Source organism: Myotis yumanensis, unplaced genomic scaffold (assembly GCF_028538775.1).
Source record: "Myotis yumanensis isolate MYYU_CA2020_CCGP unplaced genomic scaffold, mMyoYum1.0.hap1 SCAF_1, whole genome shotgun sequence".
In the NCBI taxonomy this organism is placed as follows: Eukaryota; Metazoa; Chordata; class Mammalia; order Chiroptera; family Vespertilionidae; genus Myotis; species Myotis yumanensis.
In genome coordinates, this window is record NW_027223752.1 from 132,386,574 (window position 1) to 132,410,005 (window position 23,432).

At 42.4% G+C, this 23,432-nt stretch overlaps 1 protein-coding gene across 1 annotated transcript in view; it reads right to left on the bottom strand.

Annotated features, from left to right (window-relative positions):
- The window catches only part of LOC139021479 (ankyrin repeat domain-containing protein 26-like), an 80,573-nt gene extending 59,775 nt beyond the window's left edge, over positions 1–20,798 (bottom strand). Inside the window, exons 1-9 of the mRNA XM_070431866.1 lie at positions 20,690–20,798; positions 20,354–20,527; positions 18,984–19,081; positions 16,856–16,923; positions 14,950–15,006; positions 10,941–10,997; positions 8,841–8,975; positions 6,047–6,080; positions 985–1,072 (exon numbers count right to left, since the gene is read on the bottom strand). Coding sequence (XP_070287967.1) covers positions 985–1,072; positions 6,047–6,080; positions 8,841–8,975; positions 10,941–10,997; positions 14,950–15,006; positions 16,856–16,923; positions 18,984–19,081; positions 20,354–20,461 — 645 coding nt within the window. The 5' untranslated portion in view covers positions 20,462–20,527; positions 20,690–20,798. The remainder of the gene's footprint in view (positions 1–984; positions 1,073–6,046; positions 6,081–8,840; positions 8,976–10,940; positions 10,998–14,949; positions 15,007–16,855; positions 16,924–18,983; positions 19,082–20,353; positions 20,528–20,689) is intronic.
- Between the last annotated feature and the right edge of the window lie 2,634 nt (positions 20,799–23,432).

Here is a 23,432-nt window from a genome sequence, read left to right on the forward strand (position 1 = left end):
TACCAAATTAACGCTGAAAACACACAAACACATGGAGGGTAAACAACCTGTTACTAAAAAGTGAATGGGTTAACAATGAGATCAAGGAGGAAATTAAAAGATACCTAGAGACAAATGAAATGAGAATATGACAACCCAAAATCTATGGGACATATGAAAGCAACCCTAAGAGGGAAATTCACAACCATATAGGCCTACCTCAAGAAACAGGACAAGTCTCAAATTAACACTGTAACCTTTCACCAGGAGACATGTTTTAAATAAGTCTATTGGATTGTTTTAAAAGGGGTAACATTATCTTCATTTGACTGATTGATTGATTGTGACAGTATTCTTTTTTTAATGATTAAAGTTCACCAAACATAAAGTAAACCAGTAAAAAATTCAGTAGCATTTGCCACATACACCATGCTATGCAATGATCACCTCTATTTAGTTCCAAAACTTTTCAATCTCTCCAGAAGGGAACCTCATTCCCATGAAATAGAGACTCCCCATCCCCCCTACCCAAGTCTCTGACAACCACCTGTTTGATTGATTTGTGTCTCTATGGACCCACCTTTTTGTGGACATTGTATATAAAAAGAACCACACAATAAAATAAATATATTTTCTACTCTGGCCTGTGGGGCTTGGTGATTGGAGTGTTGTCCCATGCACGGAAGGGTCAGGGGTTCAATTCCCAGTCAAGGCATATACACAGATTGTCAGTTCATTCCCATGATTGGCCATGCAGGAGAAAGCCCATCAACGTTTCTCTCTCACATCAATGTTTCTCTTTCTCTCTCTCTCCCAGTCCTTTCCTCTCTCTCTAATATCAATTCAAAACATATTTCCTCACTGAAGGATTTAACAATAATATGACTAATTTTGCATTACAAACATAAAACAATGATAGGGAAGCCACTAGGAAACTTTAAGAGTAAGTGATAGACATAATTCAATTCAGAACAGGAAAATTAATTTCACAAGAGATCACTTTACCTTCAAGTCTTCATGGTCTGATGTAGGGCATGAATCAATAATGCGAGATTTGTAGTAAAATATACAACACAAATGAGTGAGTCCATTTCTTTGAAAAAACAACAAAACAATTTAAGTGAGAAATCAGCTATCTATATATCAAATAAAGATTCTTAATATAATTAACACTGGGCCTTAGTTTTTTTTTTTAAAAAAATACTTTCCATTATCTATTTCTGCTGCTACCTCTTCCAACCTGTGAGCTATTTAATGAAGACACACTCTGCCTGAGATTAATCTGTTTTCACCAATTAATGGCAGACATAACTTTTATTCCCTAAACTGGAACACATCTGATGACCTAAGTCAAGGTAGGAAGATACACTGTCCCTTCCTCATCATCTGTCACTGGTCCAAAGACTAAACGATGTCAGTCAAAAATGGCAGTCTTGCTTCTTTAGCATGGAAACCACCTATTAAGGAGAACCCATTCCTTCCTTTTACCTTAAAACTATACAGGAAGTTCCTGAAATGGTTGAAAGTTCTATGTCCAAATGTCAAAAAACAAATGCTTATGTTGCTAGCCTTCCCACTCCCAGATCACCCTTCTGCAGGCTCCAGAACATTTACATCTTCAGCTTACGAGGGCACAGACTCCTGAAACAAGGGTGGGAGCCCAGCATGTGGTTGAGACCACATGCTCCTCAGGGGGACCTTTGCCCTGAGACATGCCTCTGCATTCTCAGCCACCACAAGTGGATGTGGGGCCAGCCCTTTTGGAATCTCTGTCCTTCCTGCCAGTGTAGCTGAGGCTTCTTCTGTAGATCTTGGGTATAAGACTAATGTTCAGATAATCTTCAGGTTGGTAGTTATATAATTTAGTTCTCGTTCCAATTTGGCCCAGGGAGGAGGTGAGTGTGACTTTCACCTCTTTTGCCTCCATCTTGGAGCACCCCTAACAAATTCTGCACTTTAGGGGCTCACTGTTAGGATATGGTGAGGTGAAATATTTTAAGTGAGGAAGGAAGCATCTGCAATGTTAAAATTCAGCTAGTAATTTAATTTTGATAGATTTAGCATCTAATAAATTGTATAATTCCAATAGTGCCAAAATTAGGTGTGAGGGTTCATATTTTTATTTGTATTTAGGCCAAGGCAAGTTATTATTATTCTTTACTTCTTAGTTTCAATCCTGTGATTGGAACTAACTAATCATAGATTAAGAATCCTAACAGTTAAATTTTAATTATTTTCTAACTTATCTTTGTCCATACTTGATTACTCAAGGATAAATTATTTCAAAAACATATACCCCAACAGCAAAGACATCTGAAAATCAAAGCAAGCATATTCATCTCCCACCTTTGCATTTAGAAAAAATGTCTCAAGAATCACAAATAAATAGGGCATGTGACAAAGAGGATACATCTGCATATTCAGGACACCCTTCTGTGCAAAAGGAGGAGGAAATGGGCATCAAACAGGGCACATTAGAGCAGAGGAAGAACTTGCAACTTTCCAAAGATGAGTCAAAGCAGAGGTCACATGAATTTTCTGTAAAATTCAAAATGACGGAATGCCATGAGGAAGAGCCACTACGTGATAACTCTAAAGAAGGAGCAAGCATAAGACAAATGCCTTCTAATTTGACAGGTAAAATGCTTGATTGTGAAGGAAAGATGCATTTGGAATGTCTGTCTCTGCAGCATTACAAATATTTCCTGAATGAGAACCCACTCTCAAAATTGTTCCTCCATCTCAAGCAGACCCTGAGTCCCTAGTAGACTCTCCCTGGTCATCTTCTGAAAATGATCACAATGCCCTGAGAACCAGAGCCTGGAAGAGGAGCTCACAGGACATCTGGCTGTGAAAATAAGCAGGGCTTCTGCCCTCCCAGGAAAGGTGAGAGTCTGCTAGGAAGCCAAGAGCCCTCTTAAAGGTCCGGTACACAAGGTCCCACCACTCACCCTGGGGCCTATGAAGAAAGGGTGGCTCAGAGTGCACTGGGAGTCATGTGATGAGAGACTGCTTTGTGTGGCTCTGGGAGAGAGCTGAGGGGATGGCCTCTGTGTGCCCTCCCCGTGCTGAGTCCCTCTCCCAGATGCCATCACCCCTGGGTCAAGCCCTCCCTTCCTTATGGCCTCAGCCTGGGGAACGTACCTCTTGAATCCTTGTCCCCGACCCTGTAAACCTATACAGTACAAAGGAGCCAGCTGCCTGGGCCCATGGTGTAGACTTTCATGGAGGTCTCTTAAGGAGGTCGGGATGGACTCAGGGGGTATCAGAGATTGAGTTATGTGACTTTGGGTTGGGGCTTTTATTCCCTTACTGGTCTAACTGAGGCCACCATTCCAGTGCTGAGCCCTCTCTTCACACAGCCAAATCTTGATACCTGGGGGCCTGATGAATTCTGCTGGCCTTATCCTAATGACTCCCTGAGACCCATCAAACACAAAGATCCACAGGTACCTGGTGGGTGATAACTGGCATTTGTGTACCCTGGGACTTTTGCTAACTGGGCCTAATACCAAAAAATGAAGCCAAGTTTTAATCGGCAACAACATGGTAAACACCACTGGCACCTACCTGATGACTCACTTACCTCATGCAACTCACATACCAACAGGAGCTCTTTCAGAGACTGGCCCCAACAGAAAGCTGGTAGGTGGAGGTAGATCTCGGAGTGACTTGGGCTTTTTGCTTAGCTGCCCCATGGGCTTGGTGCTGGTAGAAGGAGGTATTGCTCTGCAGCTTGGCCCCTCCCAGGTGCACCCAGGCCCAGCAGAGGCAGTCACTAGCTGGATCGCTTTGTTGTTCCACACAGGTAGCCCAGGGGAAGTCACAGGCAGAGGCTGACATTGACTTGCAACAGTGTCCCTCCCAAGAGGCCCCAGAACCAACACACTCAGTGGGGGGCTTCAGAGCATGACCCAATTAGCTCCAAAAGGAGAACACCCAAACAGAAATCTGGGCAGGCACTCCATTGAGCTGGAATGAATTGCTTGACATGGGGTCAGTCTTTAAACAATAGCTTGTATACTGTGTGTAGCAGCATGAGGATAAACCAATTAGCTGATGTGCTTCCCATGTACACAGAGAGTTGGGCAGGGGAAGGAATAGATGTCACATCAGTAATGGAGTTGGGTAACACACTTATGTAATGAGTGGATCACTCTGACTCCATTTAGTTTGTTTGCCAGGGAAATAGGGAGCTCCTATTTTTTTTCCATTTGAGCCCACCCTAGGACTCAAGGGTACCTAAGTCCCACTCTGTGAATCAGAGTTCAGGTTGATGAGACCACAGTCCTATTTGTGATCAAAAGAATCTTTCCAGTGGCTCCAATGTTTTAAATATCTTTGAAAAGAAACCTTGAATGGTGCTATTTCCTTCTATTAAACAAACAAATAGAAGAGTAGCAATCTCTTCAGGACTTCCTTGAGCCTCATGTTTTAATCTGCCTTTCTAGAGAACTCCCAACATCCTATGGCCTTCCTTATTATAACTTACCTTTAACTTGTCACAAACCCCAATATTCTCATCTTCAATCCCAACCTAGTGTTGTTCCACTTGAAACTTGGGATTCTCCTGCTAATTCCATTTTTACCCCCTATTGACTGTGTTCACTACCACTTCCCATATTTCTATTATGAAACTTTCCTACAGATTTGATAAAGAAGGTAGTGTATTACACTTAGCAACCTGATTTTATAAGTCAGTTTCACCACCTTATATATCCCAATGAGTCACTTTAATCTCTTTTCATTTCCAGTATTCTATGCCAACAATTAGTTAGGCATGATATTAAATACAGGTTGAATAGCTAGAGGCAGTTTTGTTTAATTAATTACTAGGCTTCCTTAAACTACTGAAATTCTATGTGCCTTTGATTCTGTCTATAGAAAAATGGAGAACACCATAGCTGGCAGCATTGGGGGAAAAAAGCACAATGAAAGAAACACTAAAAAAAGCAGAGAATAAAATAAAATAAATCAAGAATTCATGGAAGAGGAAAAAATACCATAGGATCAAGGAAAAATCCTCATACAACTAGGCAAAGGTCGTAGCCTGAAGAGAAAACCAAGCTGGGAAGTCAGTAAATAGAGGAATCAATTACAAATATCCTTTAAATACATGCTGAATTTAATTAATATGACATGAACTATACATAGATATTCTTTACTTACAGGTAAGTACAGTGGGGCCTTGACTTACAGGTGTCCTGACTAACGAGTTTTTCAAGATATGAGCCGTCTCTCGGCCGATTTTTTGCTATGAGTTGCGAGCTAAAATTCGGGTTATGAGCCAGCTTCAGATACCCCACCGCTAGTTGGCGCAGCAAATGTCACAGTGAACGCCACAACATCAGCCCATCATCACGTGTCTCACTCGTTCACAATTGATTTGACATACTAGTAATTTGAGTTACGAGCTCTGTCAAGGAACGAATTAAACTCCTAAGTCAAGGCCCCACTGTAATTCATTCCAAGAAAAATAGATATCATTTTACCTAACAACGCTTGACTGATGAGGCCTTGCTTAGGTACAACCTTTGGTTCTGTGGCCATAGCTAACTGAGAAGGGCCCTAAAAGCTTTGGTAAAAAGAGCAAGGTCCTATTTACCACTACAATTGTCAAGGAGAGTAAGATAAATGCTTAGATTAATTAAGTCTCTTAGAAAATCTCTAAATCAGAGTTAACACACAATCAGACTTCACTTTCTGAGCCGGTCTGATTCACATGTATATCTCAATGCCAGCGCTACATAGGAACTTATCAGTGTATGTTGAGGGACAACAGAATAGACTGGGAAGTCAAACAGGTTGACAGTCAAGTCATGGGTTGGCCACTTGCTAACTATAGAATCATGGGTCAATTCATCCACCTCCCTGAATTATAGTTGCCTCATTAATAAAAAGTAGGCTACAATACACAGCTACATTGACAGCTATTGTGATGATTATATAACACAGGTTATATATAATATAGGGTCTAGCACACAGTAGAACACTCTAGAACTTTTAGTGTCTTTTCTCTGTTTTCCTTTAGGTAACTTATAGCTTTTAAAAACCCATAAAATCTTACCTGCATAAAGGGTCTTCTTCAGAGATATCATGCACTATTAAGGAAAAAAGTAAAATACATTTTAAAACAACAATAGAAAAATACAAGACACTAAAAGTATCAGAGTAATGCTTTGTTATAAAGTATTCCTTTAGGACCACACACAAAGACTATACCAGAGGGACTATTAATTATATTATTAGCAGGCCATTAACAACACTTACTTTCGCTTTTTAAATATATCAAATCCAAGAATAAAAGAGAATGGGTTCTTTCAAAATTTGATACCTACCTATTAACTGTTATCTATAATGAACATAATCCCAACCAAATCCCATAAGGCTGACAGAAAATGGCAACATTAGTAGAAGAAGAATCCTATATAATAAAAACTTAATATGTTAAGTGTCTGGTAGTCCAGTCAACTGTTCAACCAATCTACACTAATAAAAGAGAAACATGGTAATTAGCGTACGACCACTACCCTTCCCATTGGCTAATCAGCATATCCTTATGCAAATTAACTGTCAGCCAAGATGGCGGCCAGCAGCCATGCACTGAAGCGAACAGGGAGGCTTGCTTGCTCCAGTGATGGCGGACTCCAACGTTCCCCGCATGCCACTGACTGCCTCTCAGCTGCAACTCTAAGCAACTATGTTGCAAATATAGAAGCTAAACAAAACCCCAGAAACCGGCTTTCAGTCAGCCGGGCTTCAGCCAGCTGGACTGCAACATTGTATCAAATACAGAAGGAAAAACAAAGGCCAGAAACTGGCTTTCAGCAGCTGAGGCCTCAGAACTAAAGCTGGCCCAGAATTAAAAAAAAAAAAAAAGAAAAAAAGGAGCGGTTGGGAGCTTCAGTCACCCGCCAGCCTGAAAATGGCCCTCAGCCCCTCACCCAGACTGGCCAGGCACCCCAGTGGGGACCCCCACCCTGTTCCAGGACACCCTTCAAGGAAAACCAGCTGGCACCCAACCGTGCACCAGGCCTCTATCCTATATAGTAAAAGGGTAATATGCCTCCCGGCACTGGGATCAGCGTGACAAGGGGCAGCGCCCAAACCCCCTGCTCGCCCTGCGGCTCTGTCTGTGACAGGGGGCGGGGCCACAACCTCCCCATCCACCCTGTTCTGTTTGTGACAAGGGAAGGTGCCCCAACCCCCTGATCAGCCCTGCTCTGTGCCTGATAAGGGGGAGCTCCCCAACCCCCTAATCGCCCTGTGGCTCTGTGTGTGACAGGGTGCAGCACCCCAAGTCCCTGATCGGCCCTGCTCTGTGGGTGATAGAGGGCGGCACCCCATCTCCCCCCCTCCACGGGCCCTGCTCTGTGTGTGATGGGGTAGAGCCATAACCTCCCCATTGGCCCTGCCCTGAGTGTGACAGTGGTGGCGCCCCAATCCCCTGATTGGCCCTGCCCTGTGGGTGATAGAGGGTGGCACCCCAACCCCCTGATCCGCTCTGCTCTGTGTGTGACAGGGGGCGGTGCCCCAACTCCCCTATTGGCCCTACTCTGTGAGTGACAGGGGGGAGCTCCTCAACCCCCTGATCAGCCCTGCTCTGTGGGTGACAGGGGGGAGCTCCCCAACCCCCTGATCAGCCCTGCTCTGTGTGTGACAGGGGGCAGCGCCCCAACTCCCTGATTGACCCTGCTCTGTGTGTGACAGCGGGCGGTGCCCCAACTGCCCTATTGGCCCTACTCTGTGAGTGACAGGGGGGAACTCCTAAACCCCCTGATCGGCCCTGCTCTGTGCATGACAGGGGGGAGCTCCTCAAGCCCCTGATGGGCCCTGCTCTGTGAGTGACGAGGGGAGCTCCCCAACCCCCTGATTGGCCCTGCTCTGAGCCTGACCAGGGGCTGCACCTAGGTATTGGGCATGCCCTCTGTGACCTGAGAGCAGGCCTAAGCCAGCAGGTCCTTATCTCCTGAGGGGTTCCAGACTGCGAGAGGGCACAGGCCAGGCTAGGGCACCCCCTCCCCCCATGAATGCTCAAATTTTTGTGCACTGGTGCTCTAGTTAAAGTATAATATGCTAATGATATGCTAATGCAGCTCAACAGCTTGCTATAACCTGCACTGACCACTAGGGGGCAGACACTCTGACCAATAGGTAGCCTGCTGTAGGTGTCTGGCCTATTAGGAATGAGTGAGATGGGCCGGACACATCCTGGAGCCCTCCTGAGGTCCCTTCCACCCCTGATTATGTACCGGTGGGGTCTCTTGGCCTGGCCTCACCCTCTCATAACCTGGGACCCCTTGGGGGATGTTGGAGAGGCGGTTTCGACCCAACCCTGCAGGCCACTCCACTCAGGAGGGCGCCAGATGCAGGGCTCAAGGGTGGCAAGCACTGCTGCTGGCGTACGAGCCTCTCTGGATAGGGACTAAATGGGCACCAGCCCACGGCTGGCACAGTGGGGCAGTATGAGCGGGGGTGGCAGGTAAGAGCTACAGGCAGAGTTAGACTGCGGGTTTCAGCCCGATCCCCACAGGCCACCCAAAGGGACTCCTCCTGTGCATGAATATGTGCACGGGGCCTCTAGACATAGAATAACAATGTCAAACTTAAATAGCATTAGTTTTCTGGACTCCTTCCCTTAGGAGCAGTTACATTACTTTGCGTAGCACAGTATGACCTCTCCAGCTCTTCAGTGAATACAGCCAGTTTAGGATGGAACACTCCATCAAAAGGAAGCTTGATCACTAGACACTACACATTCCAGCACAGCAAAACATAGGAAGCAGACTCTTTCTGGCCCCATTTCCAATCTATAATAATAAAAGTGTATTATGCTAATTAGACTGGACATCCAGACATACTTCCAGATGACCTTCCGGATGAAGCTGTGGCAGCAGTGGCCGAGGCAGAGGCTGCTGTTGTGGCGGGCGGGGGCCGAGGCAGCCTCCAAAACGGTGGGAGCCGGATCCATTGCACCAATTTCATGCATCGAGACTCTAGTTGCAAGATAAGTAAGAGAGACTTTGTGAGTCCAATTTGATAAAGTAGAACCCATGAGACTATTTCCTTCCATTGCTACAGTATATCTGTCCCAGCTCATAGAGCAGGGTGGTCCAGACAGTTAGTGCTCTGCAGTAGAGTGTGAGGTCATTTTTCTCAACCCTCAACATTAGGTGGCAAATGCCTACAGAAATCATTCTCTTTCAGCTTGTACCGCATATGTCATCATAGCCTATGCTGATGAACAACAACAACAAACCACAAAGTTCAAAGAACATCTTGGATCACTACATCCAATTACCTTAGCATTTTAATTTTTTAAACACTCAAAAAGATATCCACTGCATAATTTCTGCTATACAACACTCAGGAAAATACACAACTATGGAGACAGTAAAAAAAAAAAAAAGTTCAGTGGTTTCCAAGGGTTAGGGAGAAGGTAGGAATGAATAAGCAGAGCAGGGAGAATTTTTAGGATAATGAAACAATTCTATACGATACTCTTGATGGTGGATATGTGCCATCATACATTTGTCAAAACCCATAGAATGTACAACACCAAGAGTGAATCTTCAGGTAAACTATGGGCTTTCGTTGATATTGATGTGTCAATGCACGTCCATCTGTTGTAATAAATATACTTTGGTGCAGGAAATAAAAAATGAGCGAGGCTGTGTGTGTAGGGGCTGTGGGGTTGATGGGAACTCTGTAGATTCAGCTCAATGTTGCTGTGCATCTAAAACAGCTCAAAAAATAAGGCTTATTAATTTTTCTTTAAAAAATGTATCCGCTGAATCTGCTATTAATATATATCAACATATTAATGCTATTTTCAAGACACAGTCACCTTAGAAATTAACATAAAGATCAGAATATGGGTATTATCCCAAATTGAGTGAAGCATATGGAAAGACGTAAATAAAGCCAATAATCTTAATTGTAAACTAGGACAAGAAAATAATTGGTAAGTATACCAATCTTACTTGATAATTATAAATGGGGATTTAGTGCAACACAAACAAAAAGTGATTTTTTATTTGTAATTAAAAGACACTTTATATTCTAATTTTAAATCAGAAATTATTATGCTGATTTTATCTAAAAATTATCTTGAAACGGTAATTGGATAAAAAGAAACGTTTGTCATTCCCTAATATTGCACTAGTAACTTATGTACAAATACCTGTTAAATACTCACCGAGAGTCACAAATGTAATCAGCATTGCAGGCAATTATGGATGATGCGACTGAAACTAATTCCATGTTATATTACTTGCTTTTGAAATAAAATTGTAGGTGAGCGCCAAAGATTCAGTCAGGGCTATACCTGCTGTGCAGAAACATTTCATGCAGCAGGCTCAAGTCTGCTATCCTTAGAAAGTCCTGCTTAAACGCATAGCCTTCAGTTGGTGTCTGAAAATCTGAATCCGATCAGGGTTCTCACATTTTCCAAACTGATAATAGAGGCTCCCTGTGCCTAAACATTTTGTACAACCAATGGTGTTCAAGTTGAACACTGGCTTTCCTTTTGGAAATCTGGAATTTTGGTACATGCTATGGGGAAGATGCCTATGTGGTTAGCATGACATAAAAACCTTGGCACTGAGTCTAACCGGACTGGTAGATGACAGTTCATGTGTGTTGTCAGAATTTGACCCTGGAGTAATGAAGACCTCCTGCTAACTCCACAGGGAGAGGACTCTTGGAAGCTTGTGCCTGGTTTCCTCCACCCTTTGTCACAGGCAAACCTTTTCTCTTTGCTGGTTTTACTTTGGTCTTTCACTGTAATAAATCTCAGGTATGAGCACAACTATATGCTGAGTCCTATAAATCTCTCTAGTGAATAAGCAAACTTAGGTTATGGTTTAGGATCTTTAACAAAATTGCATTATGTGAAATTGTTATTATTTGATTTGAGGTGTTATATATAATTACAGTCAGAAGCTGATTGCACAGAATACCTGTCTTTGATTTTGTTTTGCTCAGTGCTTGTTTTGGAGATTCCTGTAGATCTGCAGCTATTGGAAGAAAGGCATAGAAAGGGATAAATAAAACAATGATGTCAGAAAACAATGTGAAACAAGCAACAACCTTATTTACGCAGAATAGAAAATACAGAGCTCTAATGATTGGCAACATGTTCTATAACATGGAAGTTCCGCTCAAGAAAAGGAAAACATCACACTGACAATTTTCTTCAACTAAACAGGGCTTAATTCCTTTTTAGAATAGTTATGAATCAATCAAGTAACTGTGATAACTACAGAAAAACAATAATTATCATATTAGTATAATAGTATCCTTGTGCTTACAGAATTCTTCCCTAACTTGTTCCTAATTTATAATAAAACTAAAATCATGGTTCACCTGTTTAAGGCAGTTATTGGCAGGCCAAGTCAAAGTAAAGAAATTGTATCCAAAATGTAGGGATATCCATGGATATTCCATCAAACTCAACATGTATGGGAACTTACTGCTCTTTCCAGTTGAACTGTTGCTCTTTCTTGCTCATATGAAAAAGTCCTAGTCTTCATGTCCGACCTAAATGCCAGTGCACTACCTGGAAACTTATCAGTCACCTTAGATTTCTTTCTCCTCACCACTTTTTGCATGCAATCACCAGGAAATCATAGGAACTTAGCCTCCTACTGTCTCCACTTATTTTGCCACTGTCAACTGCCCGTCAAACATGGGCTCTTAAGAAATGGCTTTCATAGGGAGGGAAATACCACCAACTATTATTGTTCCATATTAAATTAATAAGATTTTTTTAAGCAGAAAAAGTGAGAAAGACATAGACCTAGAAAAAAACTAACATTTCAAATGGAGTAAATATAGTTTCCTGACTCATTTCTGCATGGATGGGTAAAAACTTCATAATGGACTGATGCTAGTTCAAGGAGGCAAAAGCTTCCCTTGTCTCCACGTTTCTTTATGTGGTTTCCTTCTATGTACCCACTACATGAGGGGTCAGTCAGCAAAGGAGGGCCCAAGGCCAAATACAAGCTGCCATCTGGTTTTACAAATAAAATCTCACTGGAACACAGCCATGCCTGTTCACTTACAGACTCTCTAGGACTGCCCTCACACCACAGTGGCAGACTTGAGTAGACATGGCAGACCACATGGCCTAAAATCAGGCCCTTTACAGAAAAAGCCTGCTGATCCCTCCATCCTATCATAACCAGAGGGCCATAATCAAATCTCATCTTGTTCCTCTTCCACTCAAAACTCCCATGAATCCCTGCAGTAAACACTGCTGGCTTCCTACGTCAGTCTTCATTCTTGCTGGACAACCACAACTGTATTTGGACATTTACTGTCCTGATACACAAAGAAGGTGGTGTCTCCCCAGCTCCAAAAAGGGAAATGATTATACTAAGCTCATCACAGTACCTAGTTTACCAATAACTGGTTTAGGAATGAGCATGTGATGTAACTCAGGCCTATAAAACTTCACTCTAAAGTGGTTCTCAACCTGTGGGTTGCGACCCCTTTGGGGTCGAACAATCCTTTCACAAGGGTCGCCTTAGACCATCGGAAAACACATATATAATTATATATTGTTTTTGTGATTAATCAGTATGCTTTAATTATGTTCAATTTGTAACAATGAAAACACATCCCTCATATCAGATATTTACATTATGATTCATAACAGTAGAGAAATTACAGTTATGAAGTAGCAACAAAAATAATTTTATGGTTGGGGGTCACCACAACATGAGGAACTGTATTAAAGGGTCTTGGCATTAGGAAGGTTGAGAACCACTGCTAGAGGAAGTCAACTGAAAGTCTGTCCATTTTCTCCCTATTTACAGGAAACACATAGGCCAGGCCAGTGTGGTTCAGAGGCTTGAGCATTGTCCCATGCACCAAGAGGTCGCTGGTTCTATTCCCAGTCAGGCCACATGGGTTGCAAGCTTGATACCCAGAAGGGGTGGGCAGTAGGCATCAGATCAATGTGATGGTTCTCATTGCTATTTCCATCTCTCTTTCCCTTTCCTATCCTCTCTCACTAAATATCAATAAAACCATATTTTTTTTGATGTGTAAACTAATTTCTCAAAACATTTTTAATCACATAAAGAGTTCAATTACATTTCAATCTTGGTTATTATTCTTTTTTCAAAATTTGTTTTATTGCTTAAAGTATTACAAAGAGTATTACATATGTCTCCTTTTTCCCCCCCTTGACTTTCCCCAGCCTCCCCTACCCCCCAGTGTCTTGTGTCCATTGGTTATGCTTATACGCATGCATACAAGTCCTTTGGTTGGTCTCTTACCCCCTCCCCCTCCAACCCTCCCAGGTCTTCCTGCTGTAGTTTGACAGTCTGTTTGTTGTTTTATTTTTTTAAGTTAAAGAAAGCACATATCTCAACATCACTAACCAGGGATATGCAGATGAAAGGCTTAATGAAGTACCAGCTCACTCCTCTCAAAATGGCTGTCATCAAAATATGAATAACTAACAAGTTTTGGCGAGAATATGGAGAAAAGAGAAAGCCTCGTGCACTATTCAAGTGATTGTAAATTGGTACAGTCACTGTGGAAAGCAGCATGGACACTCCTCAAAAAATTGGAAATAGAACTGCCATTCCACTTCGGGGTATGTATCCAACAGAAACATGAACACGAATTTGAAAAGATATTCACACCCATATTCACTGCAGCAAGATTTACAATAGCCAGGATATGGAAGCAGCATAGATTTTTTTCCATAGATAAATGAATAAAGAAGGTGCAGTATATATATATTATATGTATATAAGATTATATATGTGTGTATATACATGTATCCTCAGACATAAAAAAGAATGAAATCTTTCCATTTAGGACAACATGCATCGACCAAAAGGATGTTATGCTAAGTGAAATAAGATAAAGGAAGACAAGTACTGTTTGATCTCACTTACCTGTGCAATCTAAAACAACAAAACAAACAAAACAGAAACACACCCTGTAGCTACAGAGAACAAACTGATGGTTGCCAGAGGATAGTTGAGGAGAGGGATGAAATAAAGAATATGAATAAGAAGTAAAACCTTCCAGTTATAAAATATGTAATCCACTGGGATCTAGTCCACAGCACAGAGAATGTGTTAATTATTGAAATAACTTTGCTCGGTGACAGATGGTTACTAGACTTTTCACTGTGAACCCAGCATAAGATATGTGAACGTCAAACCACTATGTCATACACCTGAAAGTAATATATTGTGTACCAAGTATATTTTTAAAAAATTTAAAAATGAACAAAGCAGTGCTTTGGCCTTCATATATTGCCATGTGAGAATAGGATGCTTTGGAGCCTAGCCAATTACTGACCAGGAAAGCAGACATAAACACTGACAACCTCACAGCTGAATAAGGGACAACACCTGGGATCCTTATGTCATCACTGAGCCACCAAAACAATCCTGGTTCCTATTGTTTCAGCCTCTTAATTAGGCCACCTATTATCTGAAGCTAACAGCATTCTATCTGATAAGTTCCCAAGATCTACAAGATAAGATCTAGTCCTTTCTGTAGTACTAAGGGCTTTCATAAGCCTGCCTTAGCTAAGCACTCACCTCATTCCCAACCATTCCCGTAGCGCACATTTTTACATTGAAACGGCACTGCTCATGAATCCCATAAACTTCACGTGTGCATCTTAGCTCTTACCCTGCTGTTCCTGCTGCCTAACGTGTAATTGCAATACCTGTTCCCCCGCCAAACATAACCTTTCTGCCCCTTTACCTGGCAAACTTCTCCTCCACCTGCATGCTTACTTTAAATCCCACCCAGATTTTAATTTTTTAAATTTTTATAGTGTGTGTGTGTGAATTTTAGAGGACATTTATTAAAGTTGGGGATAGTGAAACAAGAAAGGAATGGAGAAATTAGCCTAGGCTCACTAAGTAGTCAGACAAAAGAGGGTCTTGGGGACAGGTTTATAGGGTTTGCCCGGGATAAATTGCCACTGACCATTGTTGCTCTGGTTGTAAGCCTCCTGGGGTCCCTCAGAGTTTGGGAGATACATCCCTGTGGGAAAAGAAACGGAGAAAGACTTGGGTGTGCAAGCACACCTTTATTTTTATTTGATTTTTAACTACTTAAAAACATTGATTAGAGAGAGAAAAGGAGAGAACTTTGACTTATTGTTCCACTTATTTATGCATTCATTGGTTGGTTCTGGTATGTAGCATGACCAGGGATGAAACCCACAACTTTGGCATATTGGTAACAATGCTTTAAGGACTGACCTACAAGGCCAAGGCCTCACCCACATTTTTAAAACTCTAATTCTCATCATGGTCTTAAAGTGGCTGGCACATACTTCACATCAATAAAAAAAATGATAATTATAAAGTCCTAGTGCATTCTACCACCTGGTAAGCACTGAATAAAGTATAGTAAGTAATAGGAATGACAATGACATTAACAAATTCTTAGAGGGCAGGGACTGTGTTTTTAAAATATTTCAATTCTGCAACATAAGAATGTCGTTCAGTACCTAAAAGGCACCTGAGAGTTAAATAGTAGACCAGTAAGTAAATTAATAATTAGATTTTGGGAAAAAAATTGAAAATTCTGCTGAAAAAAACCACACAAAAACAGAAATAAACCAGGGACAGCGCTCTCATATTATGAGAAATTTCAGGGTCAAAACACCATTTCATCCTTGTATTTCCTAAAAGTTGCAAAACCGGCCTACACAAGTCCTCTGATAAAGGTCTACCGAGTCCAAGGTGTCCTCATACATTTCCGATTGCACAATTAACTAGGAGCCACATCTGGGTAGCACTATGGCATTTTTGTCATTGTGAAACACTTTTGTACTTTTATTGTAATTTGTAGGAGTCCTGAATTGGGTTATTTGAATACTTATTATGATTACCTTCTGATCAATGGTAACAGAGTATCTTGTTCTAAGAAATGACAATGTTCTGACAATTATCCAACAAACAGAAGGAAACCTCTTGTTCTACTGAATCATCATATCTCATTCTGTTTTGACATTTGATGAATAAAGGTGATAACAGTGAGATCTTGTTGGCATTATATATGAAATACTCCATGATTCTCAACAGGTTTGGCCTTTCTGACTTCTGTGCTGTCAGTAGGTATCTTTGAAAAATAACCTCATTGGGCCCTGACAGCACAGCTCAGTGGTTGAGCATTGACCTATGAAACTGGAGATCAAAGTTCGATTCACAGTCAGGGCACAGGCTCCCTTTGCAGGCTCGATCCCCAGTGTGGGGTGTGCAGGAGGCAGCTGATCAATGATTCTCTCTCATCATTGATGATCCTATGCCTCTTCCTTGTCCTTCCTCTCTGAAATCAAGAAAAACAATCTCATTGAGCGTTGTAGTTCAACTAAGTGCTGTAGTTCTTATTTTTTGCCATTTGTTTGTGGTACCAGGAAAATATTGTTGAGTTCCCAGTTTTAGTGACTTTTTTAGTCAGACAAATCACTATGAAAAAACAGGTTTTCATTTACTAAATGTAATCTACTGGCTGTAAAAACTAAACAAAAGATTCATTTTTAAAACAAGTCCAATTAGTTACAAAATGAATATAGAGGAAACATACAACAACGTAACTTAAAATCATTTTTCTTTTTTACATAAAGATATCATATAGGATTTTAGAGTTAAGGACTAAATAAATGAACCTCTTTTCACTGTTGCCCCAGGTATTAAAATTACCTATAATTAACTGTTTTAATAATACCGAACACTATTCTATTAAGAAAGAGATTAAGAAAAACTATACATGCAACTTACACATTATTTGTGGGTTTTCTTTTATTGCTCTTTCATTAGCAAAACTTACTCATAATTCATCCATGGTAGGACAACCAAGAGTAATTCACTATCAGAAGTCTTACCAAGATTGCTACCGTCAGAAGATCTTATAGGTCTTTCTTCTTTATATTTTGAAGGTAGTTGTTGGTCGCTATCAATTAAAAAAAAGGTTATAAATAATATTACTATGTCAATACACACATAAAAATATTTTCCTAATATTGTAAATTCTTAGAATATTTCAGATAACATCAGAGTCAATATTAAAACTTTAATTCTACTATACACTTCAAACTTGTAAGTTCTACAAACTTCTTATGAAGCATGTAATTTTTTTTTTTAAAAGCACGAAACAGTCAGGATTTGAGGGTAATATAGTTTGGTGAATTAACTAGAGTTAACTTGACATAATGGCAAGTCTCTTGAACTCAGACATCCCTGTTCTATAACCAACAGCTATTTTTTCTCAAACAAGTCACTTTTCTATGGCTCAAGGTCCTCCTTTACAAAATAATAGTTTTACTACCTTACTTTTGAAGGTTGTTTGGAGAATTAAATGACATAATACAGCAAAAAGAGATGCTTGGAGAAACAGCAAGGCAAAGGAAAACTCTCATTATGAGCTTTATTTTTTGAAACTAATTTAGAATCCAAATGAAATCCCAATGTGGGTTTTTCATAGTTTCTAACATTCAAATGTTGCAGTTCTCAGAAAATATTAACTAGAGGCCCGGTGTACAAAATTCGTGCACTCGGGGCAGGGAAGTCCCTCAGCTTGGCCTGTGCCCTCTCACAGTCCAGGAGCCCTCGGGGGATGTCCAACTGCCGGCTTAGGCCTGCCCTCAAGCCAGCAGTCAGACATCCTTAGTGCTGCAGTGGTGGTGGTAGAGGCTCCCGCCACTGCCACTGTGCTTGCTAGTCATGAGGCCATCTCAGGGCTTCTGGCTGAGTGACACTCCCCCTGTGGGAGTGCAATGACTACCAGGGGGAAGCTCCTGTGTTAAGTTTCTGCCCACTGGTGGTCAGTGTGCGTCATAGCAATCGGTCATTCTGCCATTTGGTTGACTTGCCTATTAGCATTTTATTATATAGGATGGAACTACTTGACAGTCAATGTGCCCCACTGAGGGGTCCTGGATTGAGGGAGGGTGCAGGCCAGGCAGAGGGACCCCACTGGTGCACAATTGGAGCTGGGGAGGGAAGCAGGAGGTTGGCCAGCCAGGGAAGGACCACAGAAGAGTTCCAGGGCATGTCTGGCCCATCTCGCTCAGTCCCAATTGGCTGGACCCCAGCAGCAAGCTAACTTACCAGTTGGAGCATCTGCCCTCTGGTGATCAGTGCACATCATAGTGAACAGTTGAGCAGCCTTAGCATATCATTAACACATTATGCTTTTATTGGTTGAATGGATGACCAGACAACCAGACACTTAGCATATTAGGTTTTTATTATATAGGATTTTGGTTATTACCTATTCTTTCTTTGGGGTTTATAATTCAGGGTTTTTTAGCTACTATATAACTTGCAACTAAATGTATGTATAAATACATTACCTCATGAAGTCCGATAACACAATGCTCCCTTATTTCTGTTGTGAATCATGTCGACCACAGAAAACTAATAGAAGTCAGGATGTGGCCTGGACCACTACTATCCCTTCCCTATCTACTCACACTGTGAACCAGCAGATCTTTATGAGAATGATGCTTAATATCCCTGTCCACACCCAACTGGGTTGGATGACAGAATCCTACCTGTCACTAATGGATACTGATGAGTCATTATGGGGCCTTAACAATTGTAAGGACCAATAACCTACTCTTGAATCAGAGATTTCTAACTGGCTTCCATGTGAGGCATAATTTAAAATATTTTGAAACCTGAGGTAAATTAAACTCACTAGGGAATGTTTCATTCTTATGGCAAAGAGATCCATTGAGGGGCCAACCTCAGTTATGGAGTCTCAGGTAGGCTGCTGCCTACTTCTCTGGGAAAGGCGACATGGGACCTTCCATTACCTGAACAAAGATGTTCTAGTGTCCTTGGGGGGCAGGTCTGCTAACAAAGGAGAAAGTCTGGTCTTTTCCTGCAGCTTTATTTCAGTCTCTCTGACAGCTGAGAATAGTTCCAACTCAGCCCTTCATTGTTTCACTGGCCCCAGCTTTAATAAATGTACCCTCCAAATATAAAACAAGGAATGAGCAATTGTACCTTTCCATGTGATTGGTTTTTGAAGCTCTAGTTACTAAAATCTCCACCATTTTCTCTTTGTTTTCATATTTAGCAAGTGAAAGTGGTGTGAAGTCATCCTGTATAAACAGAAAAACAGTTTATAATTTATTAAATTATATAAATATAAACTGAACATTAAAACTTATAAAAGATCCTCTGAACTTACACATATAATATAGAAAGTAAATAAAAAGTAGCCCCTTTTGCCCTGGCTGGTGTTCTCACTGGTTAGAGCATTGGTCTGCCCATGGAAGGGTCCAGGTTTGATTCCCATTCAAGAGATTGTACCTGGGTTGCAGATTTGGTCCCCAGCCCTGGTCTGGGCCTATGCAAGAGGTACCCGCACATTAATGTTTCTCTCTCTCACCCCTCATCCTTCCCTCCCTTCCACTTTCTCTAAAATCAATGGAGGATGGGAAATACTCTGGTGAGGAGGAAAAATAAATAAAAGGATCCCCATCTTCTCACCCCTGTGCAGTCACTGCTGTTCTTCCCTTTAAAATGCCCTGCACTTCCTCTTCAACAGATTAACTGCAGCATCCTTCTCCAAATCTCACTTCCAACATTTACAGTACGGGTTCCCAGAATCTGTGTTCCTATCGTGGTATCCTGTTGCTATTTTGTTGCCTGTGGACTGGGGCTTCCTCTTCCCTCTTGCACTCACCCAGCTCCCCTTGCTGGGGACTAGGCCTCCTCCTCCCACCCATCCCCAGCAGCACCATTTCCTAAGCCCTTGCCAGCACAGCAGCCAGGCCCCAGCATCACTTCACTCCCCCAGGCCTTCAGCTTTAGTGGGCTCTGAGCCCATCTCCCACTCCCAGGCACTAACAGGAAGTTCTTCCTTCTGGAGTGGAAGGGTAGCTGAGAGGCAGAGCTTTGCCCCTTCCATGGACACTACATTTCTCCAGCCCGCCCTGATTGGGCTTTGGAGTGTCTCCATGGTGATAGGGCCTGATCTATTGTATTCAGTGTATGTATGTGAGAAAGAAAATCTTTGTGTGAAAGGAAGGAAGGAAGGAAGGAAGGAAGGAAGGAAGGAAGGAAGGAAGGAAGGAAGGAAGGAAGGAGAAAGAAAGTCCTTGTGCCTGGCTGGTGTGGCTCAGTGGTTGAGTGCTGACCCTTGAACCAGGAGGTCAGGGCACATGTCCAGTTTGTGGGCTGAATCCCCAGACGGGATGGGCAAGAGGCTGCCAATGGATAATTCTTTCTCATCATTGATGTTTCTATCTCTCTCCCTCTCCTTTCCTTTCTCTTTAAAATTAATAGAACGTATAGTTTTTAAAAGGCTTGAAACTAAAGTAAAAACATGTATTTCAAGTATTTTGTAAATAAAGTTACTTGGTCTATACCTTATTTCTTGCTTCCATATTTGCCATACAGGAAAGTAGCTTTTCCACTATAGCTGTATTGTGGCCAAGGACAGCATAGTGAAGAGGAGTGTTGCCATGGATGTCCATTACATTTGGATTGGCACCATGGTCTAGAAGAATGGTTGCACATTCCTCTTGGTCATATTGTATAGCCTGTCAGTATTATGCCAAGAAATAGATTATAAGTTCTAGGTATTCAAAGTAAACATTCCACAAGTTTCACCAATGGCTTCTAGTTAAATGAGACAAACTCATTTTTATTCTAAGTAATTAAATTAAACCCCCCTCATGTTGACATAGTTGGCTAATACATACGTGAATGAGAGCTGTTTTGTTGTCAATGTCACAGAGGTTCAATAAGCAATGTCTGCGTGTTAGCAATCTCACCACTCTCGGATGGCCCTTGCCACAGGCCACATGCAAAGCAGTCCTATGAAAGTGAGAGGACTGCTTAGAGAACTAGAGGGCACCAGATGAAAGCATATAATATCCACATAATTGTAAACATTTCTCTCTATGCCTTCAAAGCAAATATTTAATTTTCTTCTGGAGACAGTACGATATTTATTAGTTTTTGTTACTCACCACATTAGTGAAGGAAAAGCCTATTTGAATACGGAGAGGATGACCTGGGAATTCAGCTCAACTTGGTTCTGATCCTGTTTTAATTGTCACTTAGTAGCTGTCACTTGGCCTTTCTGGGCCTCAATTTCCTCATCAACAAAATGGGGATAAAAATAATAGGAATCTCACAGGCCACCACTATTTTTTTTAATGAGAATCTATGCAAAGTGTTTACTACAGTAACTTGCACATAAAAAACAGCTTAATAATTGTGATATTAGTATCATTATTACTATTACCGCCACTTTACAAAGACAACATGTCAATTAGCAAACTGATATCATTATACCTACTTTGCATATGTGTTTTAAGGATTAGAAAGAACACAGAATTTCAATTATTCTAAAATGCTTATATTCTCTCACTTTAACATCTCTGACATTGGAATCCAATTTTCAATTCAGAATGTCTTACAGAAGGCCAAGAGACATATGTAAAGATGCTCTAAGTCACTAAAAACCTGAGAGATGCAAATTAAAATGACAACCAGGTACCATCTCACACCTGTCAGAATGGCTATCATCAACAAATCAATAAACAACAAGTGCTGGTGAGGATGTGGAGAAAAAGGAATCCTTGTACACTGCTGTGGTGGGAGTGCAGACTGGTGCAGCCACTTTGGAAAACAGTATGGAGTTTCCTCAATAAATTAAAAATGGAACTTCCATTTGACCCAGCAATCCCACTTCTAGGAAAATATCACCAGAAATAAGAAACACCAATCAGAAAGAACATACGCACCCCTATGTTCATAACAGCACAATTTATAATAGCTAAAATTTGGAAACAGCCTAAGTGCCCAGCAGCAGATGAGTGGATTAAAAACCAGTGGTATATCTACACAATGGAATATTATCTATCTATACTAATAAAAGGGTAATATGTTAACTAGACCGGATAGACCAGACATCTTTTGATGTCCTTCCGGATGTCTTCCAGACAAAGCCATGGTGGGGGGGGGGGGGGGGGGGGCCAGGCAGAGGTGGTTAGAAGTGATCAGGCCAGCAGCGGAAAGCAGTTAGGGATGATCAGGCTGTCAGAGGAGAGAAGTAAGGGGTGATCAGGCCTGCAGGGGAGAGCAGTGAAGGGCCATCAGACAGGCAGGCAGAGGTGGTTAGGGGCAATCAGGCAGGCAGGCAGGCAGGTGAGCGGCTAGTAGCCAGGGGTCCCGGATTGTGAGAAGGATGTCCGACTGATGGTTTAGGTTTTATCCGTGCCAGTTTTGGCCCGATCCACAAGCCTAAACCGGCAGTCGGACATCCCCTGAGGGGTCTCAGATTGGAGAGGGTACAGGCGGGGCTGAGGGAACCCCCCATGCACGAATTTCATGCCTCTAGTCCTATATATAATAAAGAGATAATACGCAAATTGACCCTCACTCCATCAGGCCATTACAAGATGGCTATGCCCACAGCAAAGGCAGGGTTCCTGTCACAAGCCGTAATGAGTGATCAGCAGGGACCTGCGTGCGGCTGCATGGTGCTGAGTCGGGGTGGGGACCTGAGGCTGCGCCACCCGCCTGGCGGGGGTAGATGGGTGATCTCAGGCCATGCCCCCTGCCCTGGTGCCAGGCCGAGGGACCTGAAGCTGCGCCGCCCCGCCCCCCCCACCCGGCGAGGATTGATGGTGGTGGGGCTGGCTGGGGCTGGATCTTGCCCAATGGGGCTGGGTCCTGCCGGGTCTGGGTCTCGTGTGATTTCGAGGTGCAGCGGGTGGCTGGGAACTTGACTCTGGGTCCCGTGGTGTTCTCCAGACTCTGAGAGGAGGAAGATTTTCATATACATTTTACTAATTTTCTTTCAGCTCTGATACTTCTTTTATAGAGAAAGGGCAAATAGCAATATTAAAATATTTCCTCTAATTAATTCCCTTTTAATGTGCACGAATTTCATGCCCTGGGCCATTATTCTATATTATAAAAAGGCCAGTGGACATAATGCCTTCATGCCGTAATGACCAAATGACCAGTCACCAGGAGGTGCATGGAGCACCTCTCAGTCCCTCCCCCACAGCCTGCAAGCTCTGATCACAGCAAGGCTGGTGGCCAGCAGGTGGCGGGGTGGTGGGCGGGTAGCTGTGGAAAGGTGGGTGCAGTGAGGCGGGCACAGTGAGGCTCACGTGTGTGGGGGGATGTCGATTAGCGGGCAGGGACACTCAATTTTGTGCGCTGACCTCTAGTATAAACATAAAAGCCTATGCAAGTGCTCGACCAGTAACTACGATGTGAACTGACCATCAGGGGGCAGAGACTGAACACAGGAGCTGCCCCTGGTTGTCAGTGTGCTCCCACAGTGGGAGTGTGGCTCAGCTGATGGACAGGCGCCAGATACAGGGCTTACGGTTGGCCGCCACAGCCCAGAGACTGCAGCAGAGCAGCAGGAACAGTGGTGGGGGCAAGTGCAGTGGGCTGGGATGAGCCAAAGTGGCAGGCAGG